This window comes from Patiria miniata, unplaced genomic scaffold (genome assembly GCF_015706575.1).
Source record: "Patiria miniata isolate m_02_andy unplaced genomic scaffold, ASM1570657v1 HiC_scaffold_13, whole genome shotgun sequence".
NCBI classification, from domain to species: Eukaryota; Metazoa; Echinodermata; class Asteroidea; order Valvatida; family Asterinidae; genus Patiria; species Patiria miniata.
Genome location: NW_024037051.1, coordinates 11,502,299 through 11,515,772, shown reverse-complemented (window position 1 = coordinate 11,515,772; position 13,474 = coordinate 11,502,299). Strand labels below are relative to the sequence as shown.

Sequence of the window (13,474 nt, the reverse complement as noted above, 5' to 3'; positions counted from 1 at the left end):
GTGACCCTTTGCCCCAAAAAGAAAACCCTGGAATATACATGTAATGCAAAGAAATATTAAATTCTTATATGGTATTTCTGACACAAAAGTTGTATGTTCACATCTTAAGGGGTACATGTACACCTCCATTTTATCCCGTTCGATTTTTGTGTTTTTTTAAGAGTATCTTAGTTTTAGTTGAACTACGACTACATTTTAGGAAAATGTCAAAAAAAGTTTCCTTTTGAAAACATTTGTTAATACAGGTCTCTGCAATTTCTGGTCTTACATGTAAATACATAAATATGTGCATGTAAATTTTCTTTTGCGTGCATGCAGGTTCATTTAAATATTTCCAGTAACCTATTGGAAATATACTTGGCTTACGCCACTATACATGTACCTGTAGTTACAGTAGAGTTAATGCTGATACATGACAAATTAGTGGTTTAAAACTAAATTACCTCCTCAGGCTCCTCTCACTTAAAGTAATCAACATCAAAATTATCACTATCATATCTCTGAGTAATTTTGGAAAAATGCCCAAATCTTATAGGATGTTTTTACCATGGAGAGAGCATAATTACGAGCTCTTTTCAACTCTCTCAATAGTGCACATCATAATGGCACAGTGGCCCTTTAATGATTGATGCAAGCAAATGTTTGTTTGCATTCCTTTATCATGAATGTGCACATAGATTCCAAAGAATGTCTTTGAGGGAGCCAGGGGTACATTTGCTCATGTCCCATTGTAAATGCATTTGGGTCAGGAAGTGTTGTTGTCGGGCTTGACCCGAAGTTGGCAGTGCGTGGGAATATTTTTTTTATTATTTAAAAGCAGTCACTGTGAACAAGCGTGATATTCAACAAGTGGTTGCATGCTGTGGTGTGTGTTGTAAAGCTCAGTATACATAAAATGTATGTAAATCTATTGGAACTTTTGCATGATAGGCCCTAATGCACTACGGGTTGTCTTTTTTAGTGTCACCCACAAGCACATATTGTAATGATACATACAGAACATGTACAAATGACAAATAGAAACACATGCATGGTGGGAAGAATATGGATCTTCTTGGTTCTTGAGAGAAAAAAATACACCCACGTACGTATATTTGGGAAAGTCCGCATATATACCACACAACTTTCATATACAATGTAGTATTGTGTCCTGCAGTCTATTGCGTGTTCACTTGAAGCGTACATCGAAGCGTACAAGGCATCGAGCATTCCAGTGGATTGGTGTTGATTTTTGAGATAATTCCTCCTGTACACTGCATCCAATGACTTAGGATGGGATTGGGAAGATCAAACATGGACGATTTGATGTCAGGTATAAGTACTGCATTTTCATAAGTCAATCATACATTGTACTGTGATGTACACGTAGAGTACAATGTACTTACATGTACTGGTACATATGTACTATACTTGTCCATACGTATTTAGATTAAAAACTGTTTTTATATTGGGGAAGGTTTGTTCTGTTAACATTTTCCCATACATCGTTACTCATGATGTGTCTTATACTTTAAGACATGTTGGAACATTGGTAATTACCCCATAACTAACCTAACGATTTAATGAGGAAAAAATGACAAAAAGACCAGCACCAGATATGCTGTGAAGTTTTGAAATTATTCTTCCTGAATTGATATTCTTTTGAAGAAAACAATCATTGAAAGTGAATTAAAAATAATTGTGCCTCTGGGCATTAGCTGTGGAATCTAGTTATTAGACTACAAAATTATGCATATGTAATGCTTTTCCTTTTTTCTCAAAATGTATGGTGGCCATATAGATCATTTGTTTAGCGCACTTCTTTAGATGTTCAGAAATGTTTGTTGCTTCAAACAACAAAATGCACAAAGAGGAAATGATGTACATTGTATATTGTACATTTACATACCATACCTTTAAACCAATTAGGTAAATTTTAGGCATTCCGTTCTTGTACACGTGAATACATGTATGTACACAAAATTTCAATTTTGATTTCTGGGCCTAAATGACCGTAAAAAAAGTGCTCACTCACAGGCATGAAGAAAGCTAAATGCATCATTGCCCTAACATTTCACAGATGAACTAAAAAGGATGAATTTCCATCTTGCAAACCATTTTTCAGTACAAAGTTGTCATTGAACAGCTTTGATATGAATGGAAACAGAAGTCCCTTTACAGTGAGAAGTAAAAAAAAAAAACCACTAAAATGTCTTTTAGATACATGTAAAAGAGTTTTTAGTGTTTTGTTGTTCATGTATGCGCCTTTTCCTGTACATATGCCAACTTTCGGACAGTTTTGTGTTTGTGGCCTAGAGTTTAGAATAACCAACAGACACAAAAGGGACTGAAAATGTGCGTGGAAAAGCCAATATTAGTGGAATAAAGACCAGTTGAATATTTCAGGAAACTATTGACAACCTTTGGCCACCAGGAATTTGTTGCTTTTTATTACCTGTTTAACATGTGAAAGGTTGCACTTTATTTTTTTCATACCAGTTAAAATTCTATTATAGTGCACACAGATACCTCATCAATCATGCTTACATCCAGGGTACCGGTAGGCCTATAGTTTTGATTAAATGCTTTGAACCCTCACTCTTTCAATTATAGAAATGGCAATTGTACAGGTATGTACACGTATATATGTGCATTTGTATCTTGGTGGTTTTAATTTTGTTCATGAGATGTGACACCTTTCTCGAAATGAGTTCCCAACAAAGAAACATGATTTCCTTCATTATAAAGGGTTCACGAAGGGACAATTTATTGTGTATTTTAATGATTTTGTACGGATATCAATTTCTTTGATTTGTGTGAAATTTTGACACCTCTTTTTGCTCGTATACATGTATTTTAAAAAGTTTTCAACAATTACTGATTTAAAATGTGCAATGCTGCTCCTTCAACTGAGGGCACTGTTGCTGTGATGTCACTTTAGGCACTCGATCATCAAATTTTGTACATGCAGTTTAGGGGTTTTCTGTACTAATAAAAAACTAAGTGTACAATAGCTCATTGAAAATAAAAATTGTGCATAATGTTTGCTCATTATTAAAGTGACCATCTAAAAGTTCACCACAACAAACCCCCACAAGTTTTGATGGTGAAGCAGCTGTTACGCTGAAGCTTCAACCTGAGATGGCATCACAGTTTTCCTCATGATTATGGAAATTTGATGTGACTTATTTTATGTAAATAAAAATTCAAAGGAATGAAAAAAAAAAAAAATTAGAGCTGGCAATATGAAGATAAAAAACTAAGTCAAATGGGGACACAAGAGTGCATTCAAGTATTAAAGCATTGAAAAAAAAATCTGTTACTTTGTACTTCAATTTAATGTTCAACACTTCATTGCTTGTTGAAACAAACGTGTTCACGCACATTCATATACACATGTGCACACTTGTACTTTGTACATGTGGCCCAGGTGTCTTTTCTCCCGTCCTAGTATTACTTGTGTTCAAGCTGTCAGCATCCAGGGTATCGATTCCCAAGTGAAACTGCACCATTATGACATGTGGATTCTGTCACCTAGAAATTGACTCCCACACACAGGATATCAACTCCAACTGTCTGGATTCTTTTCAACAAGTTATCTTGGGAAGGATAATGACATGTAAGTGAGATATCAGGTGCGAGATGAGCAGCTACGTGCATCCTAAACCATTTTATTAATTTGTAAGAACGTTTGATTAAAAAATCTAGAGGATGATCAAAGGCGACGTACCCCATGTAACCCTCTCAGACTTTAATATCTACCAGGAGGTTTTTAAATAGTTTTTAGGATTGAAGGCCCTTTCACAACTAAAGTGTACATATATTTGAAGCAAAATCACAAAATCGTTCGCAACGAAAATCACCGTAGATAAAATGTTCAACTGATGTGACTTTGCAGTGCAAATTCTTGTTGTTACTTTACAAATTCACATTGTTTGTGTTCGCTTTCATGCCTGTTATGCATAGTAGAGCTGGCCTGTAAAAAAGTACATATATATGTACATACAGTTGTAGAGAGGGTAGTCTCTACAACTTTCTTGAAAATTAGAGTGCAAAAAAATGTGCCAAGTGGTTTCCTCTGTATTACGAGATCTGAGAATTCAGGAAAGTGACTTTGAAAAATGCCTGCTGTACATGTATGGTTGAAGGACTCATTATCAAGTGCAATTTCTGTACCTGAAGTACAGAATTTAAATATGTACATGTACATACACATGTATATGTACATTGTAAGCTTGCCTGTTTTTGCCATTTTGTGCAGTGGGCTAATTTCCACTGCAACCCAATATCATTATCAATTAACCCTTTCCAATGTTTGAATAATGTATTACATGTATTAAATAGGTAAGAACTCAATACCACTGGACATTTAAACTATTTCATTACCACGTGACAAAGCTTCAGTTTGTACCATTTGTAAAAAAGAAAGTGAAATTTGTACTTGTACCAGCCAAATCAGGATTCACTTGGCTGCACTTGTTACTGGCTCGCGCATGTTTTTCTTTCAAATGGTTATGGAAACTTTCATTATGTTAAAAACTTGGGTGCAGTGCGGGTCTGAGAACACACAGGATTTTCTTTTCACACGGTATTTCAGCACATTTGTGGAAAGGTTACTCAATTGGCACAGCAGTCTGAAAACCTTTTCATATTCTGAATGCAAGACTAATCTTCTTTTAGGTTATAATTCTATGAGTGTTGGAGAATCTGAAAGTCTGGGTTTATTTAATTTATGTTTGACAATACAGATCTGTGTACCATGCAATTTTTGGTACGTGTATAAACATTGTACGGTGTATTTCACTTTGCGCTTACGAAATCATATCATAGGTTGGTTTTGAGTACAGTGTACGGTACCATACACTACTACAGCATACGAATTGTTCAGCAATGATAAGAAATGCAGTATTTACCAAACCATGATTTTATCTCCACCGTGGCTTCAGGTGGCTCGAGTCTCTGGCTCAAAATACTGTACACACTCGCAACTGAGAAAAGGGAGAAAAAGCTGTTTACTTAGGCCTACTGATGCCCAGGAAATTTTTGTAAAGGAGCAATTTAGTAATCTGCTGAAAAAGTATGCAGCAAGGTTACCTTTTGAACCCATATTCTTCAATACCGTGCTCTTGATCATCACAAACTTCTGTAAACGTGTTGCTTATGAACACTCCAAAAGTGGGACTCCAAATGTAGCAGCTAATTTTTTTTCTGCTTTTTTTATGTCATTCTCAGATGATATTAGTACCCTTTACACTGCTACATATGTACCGGTAGGTTGAGAGAGAGGTAGTATTGGCAAGCTTCAGTCACTTGAATTGGTCCTTAAACCTCGTACTGGGAGATCAATATTCTGTGCAATATAAAGTAAAACCCTTTAAAACCCTTCAGGTGAAAGATTATGAAGTGTTTAAGTAACTGCGTCATGTGAGAGCCACTGTACAAAACATTGCACTTTGGAGAGCAGTGAAGCATGATGAAATCCACCTGCTTGCCCTGAGCTTAATCACACAAAAGGACGGTGGAGGGAATTGAAGTGTTATCCACACTCCACCAAATTTTATCTCAAAGGACTTTAAGCTGTGGGTGCCATGAACCCAAAACTTGAAGGGTTTTAAGTGCAAAAGACTGTATAGGACGGTTATCTTGCAAGTTACACATGTTTGCATATATAGTAGGACAAACCTTTGTTCTTAAAAAAGTGCAGCCTATTTTCTGATATGGGAAGAGTTAATACCACATTTTGCCACTACATGTAAGTTAAAGAAGTTCATACATGTATGGCATATTATGGTGGCAACAGCTGGAGCACTGTGGTGTATTCATGTAGTACCAGATCAAAGAGCAAGGAAACAAGACGGGAGCATGCAGACACCTCACAATTTACAACAGTTATGGTGCAATGTGGTGCAAAACAGGTAAATGTAACCTTTAGACAGGTTAACCTTGCAAGCAAAAGTCTTTAGTCAGAGAATTGCACAGTTTAGATGCCTGGGAAACAGCAATCACAGAAACCCCCTGCTGTATGGCGCAACACAAACAACCACCTGAAAGTACTGAATCGTAAAGCCGACGCAACAAGCACAGAAAAAGGAATGAAGAGGGAAAAAATCTGCTATATATACACATCTGTTTATTTAACGGTCCATGTCTAGGCATTGCAATATTGTTGTACAAACATCAGCAGTTCTGGCATAAAATTGATTGTATACAGAAGGGAAAGGTTGATTTGTGGGGTGCACAATATATATTTATCTTTAGGTACATGTACCGACCTGCTTGTTTGAACGGACGTTGATTCAGATTGAGCTCTTCAGTTATAACTTCCTCGGTGATGGCAGTTAGTCTGTTAAAAGTCATTGTGAATACTGGACAACTGGGAATACATTTAAAAGGGGGGAAAATGTGTAGAAAAAGGTGTAGAAAAAGATTTAAAAGTTATGCGTGGGCAACACACAGCAAAATGAATACATGTAAAATACACAGACTATATTTTTTTGAGAATTGATTCATTGGAAAAATAAGGTGGAATCCAGAGTACGATATTAAACATACAGGTACCGGTACATGCACGTGTCTGTACATGGAGTACATACATGTACTTGTATAGAATTGCTACATATTCTGTGGTTTGAATATCTAAAAGAAAATAGAACAAAATTGAGTAGGATTTGAACCTTCAAGTTCATAAAGCTGTTTTCAACAATGCAGATGAACGGTTAACTGGGGTTAGTTGTTTTGGTTTTTTTTTAATGTTAATTATTAGGCCTATTAGCTAACCATCCTTTTGTTTGATCACTCACAGACAATCAAAAATTCAATCCACTTCCTCTGCCATGCCTTTTACACAGGCTAATCACCAACAATCAGATCATATTTCTTGAAGGCACTGTGACAGTCCAATTCCATCAACAAACAAAATGTAGGCATGCAAAGCTGGCTTATCAATCTTCTACAGTCAAAACATATCAAGTTTCATAACAGTCACAGCCAGTCAACCTTGCTAATATGGGCAAGGAGCTCTCAACTGTTAAAAACAGTCACTTGATTTATTTTGACTGCTGGGTTGGCTTTGTGGAATTTGCCAGCCAGAGAGGGAGGCATTTATCAAAATGTATTACATTCTTAGAGTAAAATCCTTGCCTATCCCCTTACTCCTCTTTCATCATCATTTATGAGGTTGTCTGTTTATAAATCGAACAAGTGTCCAACATCCACCAGGTAAGGTACATGTAATGTTCCTGTCTGTGGGAAATCCTTGAAGTTTACCAATCCTTGCATGTAGGTAAGTGGTTACAGGTATGACTGAGAAGAGGGTGGCAGGTACAAATTAGTGACAACCTGTTGATGTACATTGGACAGAAGCTTCCTGACCTGGTAGGAAAAAATCTGCAATATCATACACTTAATGTAAAGGCCAAAGGGGGATGCTTGTTTTTTTTATAAAACTGACCTAATTTGTTTGTGCAACTTTTGGAGAGTTTGCTGTCAGATAGTGGCTCCTATAATTCTGTGGGTTTTTTTTTTAAGAGACCTGTGGCATTTTGAACGACGCATGGAAACTGAAGATTGTGGGAATTTTGAGTCTAGCCAGTTGGGCCATGTTGCCATGGTGTGACCATCTTTAATTTAATGCCAGTAAGGCTTACAGCATGGTTAGAATACAACTTGGGAAACATTTGCAGACACCGGTACATGTACATGTACGACATGTGAAGTGACTATTCGGAAAGAAAGTTAGAAGAACCAGAGATGTTTACTAGATTTAAACCTGGATGTAAAGTTAATACAAGTTTTTCTCAACTCCCTATATTTTGGAGATAGTCATAAGTTGTTCACAAATTGTTTCAACTCACTTAAGTGTACATAAAATGGTAAGGGATGGCATGTTCAAGAATATATAAAGAAGGTTGTAGGCTTTGATCAACATGCATGTACTGTATTATACTTGGAAATTCAATAGAAATTGGTCCACTTAAGTTTTTCCAAAACTACCTTTGTGAAACTTTGCATTGTAATCACAGATTTGAGTATTTAATATTCTTGAAAAAGGAATTCTATGCCAGTTAAAGGAATTTAAGTTTTCTGCCTTGAGCCTGTTTTTACACACAGTGTACACACTTCTCCAGCAGCTGGCTATTGTTAGCTTTGTGAACTTCGAAACATTCTTGAACACAAAGTTTTAGAAATTTAAGTTTTAGGAATATGTGCAAGTCATTGTAAGAAAGGATGATGCACATATGTACATGTACAGTACATGTACGGTAGTTGGCTAGTGGCACAGAGCCCAAAACAAGACAGATACGGTAGACTTTGACAAGTTACATATTCACCTGTTTTGCCAAATGTAATTTTTAATGTACATACAAGTACATAATTTACCATGCTGGTACTCAGTGAGTCAGTTTGTGTATGTTCATGTATGCATGTATACATGTATGTACATGCAGTGAACTTAAGTTTAACAGTACCGGTAAATTAGGAAATGTACACCCGTAACTGTACATGCCGGTACCATATACTGTATTTTATGTACAATGTACAAATTTATAAAATATGGACAAGAACAAGATGTGTAGGTTTTTTCTTTAGTTTGCTGACTAATTAAGAGAATTAAGAAGCACATTGGCCTGTTCAAATGTCTTTTTTCCCACAATGCCTTTTTTCCCACAATGCCTACAGTCACAGCACTTTTAACGTATCCACTTGGCCAACCACAATGCGTGCTTTGTCAGCCATTCAGGACAGATTTTATTTTCAGTTGTAGGCCTGTAGGCTTGTCTCCCTCAGGTGTATGTACGACATACAGTACATATGGCCTGGGAACTTTCAGCATTTGTGGTCAGTATGCAGGAAAATCCCTTCAGGTCTCTATCAAAGCTGTACATGGTTCTTCTTCCTTCCTTGCAAATTGCCTTAATGATTTCCAACCGTCGCTATGTGTAGTTTGGGAATTTTTCTCTCCCAATAGTGAAGGCTAAATTCATTATTATACATTGAAATTTCATCCGTCAAACTTTTGTTTCATCATGGGCTGGAAATTGGGGCTGGAACATTTGAACTTTTTAGGTCACCTTATTTTGACATTTCATTTACACACAGTATGGTGGGTCAGTCCAACAAATCTTGTTCCAGAAAGTATGTAATCAGGTCCGTTGAGTTCTACATAGGAATATGAACATTTAGTTTTTGGTTAATGGTCTTTAGTCAGCATACTTTACGTGTACTTGTATGTATTAATGAATTTTTCTTCCAACAACTACTTATAATGCAACACATTGCTCTGTGAAACTGTCAGAATACAATGTATCTTGGAGAACTTTTCTTTCAACATGCTCAAAACACACAGTTGATTTCATGATTGCATACGTGCACATGTACAAGGCCATTGTAAGAGGGATTTTAAGTTGAGGCCCATAAAAGAATCAGGCACTTTTCTTTTCTTAAAAAATTTGATTTGTGAGACTTCTACCTGCATTATTAGATCATATTGCAAAGATACTCTGGTGATGCACATCACTCTCATACATGTACATGTACATGTACACATGTCTTGAATCGTATGCAAGAGCACGGATGATCCATGTACATGTAGGACTTCTTGACTTTTTTCTTTACATAGAACAAGTGTCTTGTTTATACTCAAGGGCCATGTTTATTGGGTAGTGTTGATAGTGTGACAGCTTGTTGCTAAGGGATGGATAGCATTAGACTTGCAAATGATTCAGGTTTTATTCTCTCTTCTAGTGACCGAACAGACTGGTAGATATTCAAGTGGAGATTGCATAAGGTGAAGCTAGACGGCATTGCGTAATTGGGTTGCTTTTATGTCTGGCACAGTACAAGATGTAAATTGCTGGGATGAATGAACTCCTAGAGTCTGTTGTACATGTACCAGTACTTGTGCTGAATAAAATCTTATTAGCCATCACTGAGTAAAATATCCATCACGGAATTAGAATGCTCTGGCAGTACAAATTTGAAAATCAATGATTTGACTGAGTAGGCCTATACATTTTTTATTGGACAAATTTTAAATGGTTGGAAAATTTTAGATGCCTGGTTATAATTTCGTCCTCTGGTGTGTGCTATACTACCAGTATCAACCGTTCTTTTTGAATGAATATCGGTATTCACTCATTTCAATTCTTTTTAAGAGTTTTAACTTAAGCGTTTTAAATTTTCATTGTGGGATTTTCTTTATCAACCAAAAGTTGCTGACTTAATGCAAGTGAGGTATTTTGTGGTGCATGGGTAACGTACCGTTTGATTGTTCATATCATTAGTTTGTTTTTTTTTCATCAATTTTACATTGGAACTACGTTTATTTCAGGTCACTGGCCCAAAAACAGATTGGCTTTAACCTCGAATTCACCCTATATGGTTTTCCCTGAATCATGCTGTAGTCCAGGCTTATCGCTACAAACTCTGCGCAGGATCTGCCGTTGGTTTGGGTTTCACAAACCGTAAAACTCGCCCAACTCAAAGCATCTGTGTTTGTCCAAAGAATTTGGAAGTCGTTCATCCTTGTACATACAAAAAAATGTATCCTGTGACTAATGCACATGCTCACCCCTCACCAAAAAGTTCCAAAGTTCTGGAATTACATAAACTGTACATGTAGGTCACATTTAAGTGGTGACAAGTATCAGCACCTTTCTAATGAGAGATTGTTGTAAAGGTTACGTATACATTTTTAAACCTTCTTGTGAATGGTACAAATCAGAGCTGATTGGTGGAGCGAATGTGGAATAGTCCATTCTGAAATGCCAGGGGGTTAATCCCCCTAATGAATTTGTTACCTTCTCCTCCGGCCCGTGAAACTCAATTTAAGTGGATATCCCATCCCACGGGAGGGGAAGGCTGCGCTAACTGTTAAATGATGCCTCTCGCGTTATTCGGCGAGTGACTGCTGCCCTCGATGGAGAGAGGGGGGAGCGGAAGCGCTGGGGGAAGGAGGTTGTCAGATCGTGACATAGTTGCCATGGATCAATCTCTTGCATGCTTGGCTAATAGGTTCTTTCCAGCGTAGCGCTGGCCAATATTATATTTCAGGGTTGTGGTGACAGCAGTTATGATTTTGCCCCCTCTATAAATCAGCCTTTTTTCCTTGGCCAGTGTATTATCTCATGTTCAGTACAAAGATATAAACATGTATATATACCGTACCATATAAATAAAACAATTTGAGAATTGATTAACAAATTCATACCGGTATAGACAAATCCAGCAGCAGCCATTTTCTGCTTGGCGCAAGGCTTGCCCGAGTTGAACTCAGGTAGTACGCACGCACTTTTTAGTCGCATTGTTATTTGGGAAAATGAAACCTCTCCCCAATCCCACCACCCTACTTTGAAAAAACACAAATAGCAAATTAAATTAAGGTGCAACACCTTCACCACCAAAACTCAAGCCTTTTTATACCTACATGTGTAGGACTGATTTCTTGGAGAGCTTTGTTAGGCCAAAAAAAAAAATAAGTCGGTCTCTGGTCAGCGCGCGCGTCGATTTTAACCATGCGCGTCGATCTTTTTTTTTTTCCAAAATGTTCCGCGGTAGCTCCAACAGTGCCCTCTATTTGGTCTGACCAGAGACCGAATATTTTTTTTTTTGGCCTTAAGCACAAACATTTGCTCAGCTTTAAAGTATTTGGTAAACTACATTAAAAGTTTTCTAACCATAGGGTACATTTAGTATACAATGTACATGTATGAGGTTTTCAGCTGACTTGTGCTTGGCAAATTCAGCAGTATGATTTACATGTATAAGATAAAGATTGTTACATACATACGTGTACGATGTACATGTAATGGAGTGGTGGAAGGTTTTATGGACACGTATGCAAACTGAACAGATTAATTCCAATATCACCTATCTGAATGGGAAATAAGCTCTTGGTTCTGTTTTCCCTTGTAGTTTTTTACAAGTGGGTCAACATCTTTCTTTTTTTATTTTCACATACACACGTCATTAAATAAAATGTGTCTGCCTACAGTATGTTCATAGATTGTACGCACAGTACCGGTATGTTGTATGCTGTATGTACACGCACAGTAGGCCTACTTGACTTACGGAACCAGAATAATGCTTCACATGTTACCCGGTACATGCGCTAAAAAAAACTCTCTGGTCAGAATCCATGAACTGGATTTTGAGGTTGTTGACCCCTAAAGGTTGAGGTCATCCATTCTCTTGATTAGAACTAAATTGGGATCAAGGAAGTGCGGAGTGATTGTCAGACATTACCAGTCCCCCCCCAAAAAAAAACTATACATTGTATGCAGGACAGAATCCCAGTGTATGGGTATGGGTGCTGTGTGTACAGGGTAGATGGCAATGGTTTTTGAAACCCTGGCCTGGTTCAATTTCAGTCAGCACAAGTCAGATAATTAAGATGTAGTGTAACTTTGCTTTCAAGTCTGGTAGAAGTTTTCAATATTCACATACATTTGTTATACATTGACATATGTAAGGAAAGGTAAAGTACAGGTATGTACCGGTAGCATTCAAAACTGTTTGTATCAGTTGGTTTAATGCTAAATTGTACACTGTAAAACATGACTATATGTACTATTAGGGGCATCTGTATTCAGCTTGAGCAAACGTTACATGTTGGACGAGCACAGGCTACATGTATCAATAGGTCCATGTAAATGATTTTTTCTTATATAAATTATACGTGCGGAAAAAAGTTACAGTTGTTAGTGTTTTTCAAGTTTTTTTAAGTTTTCCAGTTGTTCAGATGGGTTCAAGTTAAATCCATAGATTATTCAATATTAATCAACATTTTCTTAAATTTGTTTCTCCTCCAGGAGTTAAGTGCTTCAAAGAAAACCACGACACCATAAGTGTGACCCTCGTCTACCGTGTCCAAGACACAACATCTATAGACCAACAAGGAGTTTGAATGAAACAGATACATGTAAGGTGTACACGCAAGGCCAAAAATGGGTAAGTTTGTCGCTTTGAATGAAAAGCCTTGATTTCATCTGATAATGAACTCCATGCACAAATTGTAGATGGTGCTGTTTTGTCTACTCAGTCATAAGAGCCATGTGCGAATGGTGTGGTGTTCACAAGTCCATTTTCCAATAATGTGCACAACTCTCGAGTATGGCTTCATGTACACAACTGCACTAAAGTGTGTCAAAAACAAGTGATGTGCATTTTTACTACTGATGGCAATGATGTTTATGGAGTCCATAGGTAGCTTGCTTAGCCACAGATACCAAACTGTTCCTTTAGGAATTGATCAATTTGTTACCCAATCCGAAAACGTAATTTTGAAGTCTCACAATTAAACCTTGAGCATTCCACTATTTCAAGATGGTTTCATTGGTTTTTCTTATCTTAAAGTTGCTGACCCAAGTGATGACTCTAAATGAATACCGGTAGTTAAAACAGACTCTACCAAACAAATATCAATAGTCAACCACAGTCTTTTATACCAATCCACTCATGTAATATTTTCTTTAGATAAAATAAGCTTGCAAGCTTC

The 13,474-nt window shown here is 37.0% G+C and overlaps 1 protein-coding gene across 1 annotated transcript in view; it reads left to right on the top strand.

The window, feature by feature from the left end:
* LOC119721282 (mitogen-activated protein kinase kinase kinase 2-like) overlaps positions 1-13,474 on the top strand; it is a 59,128-nt gene that overhangs the window by 10,147 nt on the left and 35,507 nt on the right. The window contains exon 2 of the mRNA XM_038191282.1: positions 12,789-12,927. Coding sequence (XP_038047210.1) covers positions 12,924-12,927 — 4 coding nt within the window. The 5' untranslated portion in view covers positions 12,789-12,923. The remainder of the gene's footprint in view (positions 1-12,788; positions 12,928-13,474) is intronic.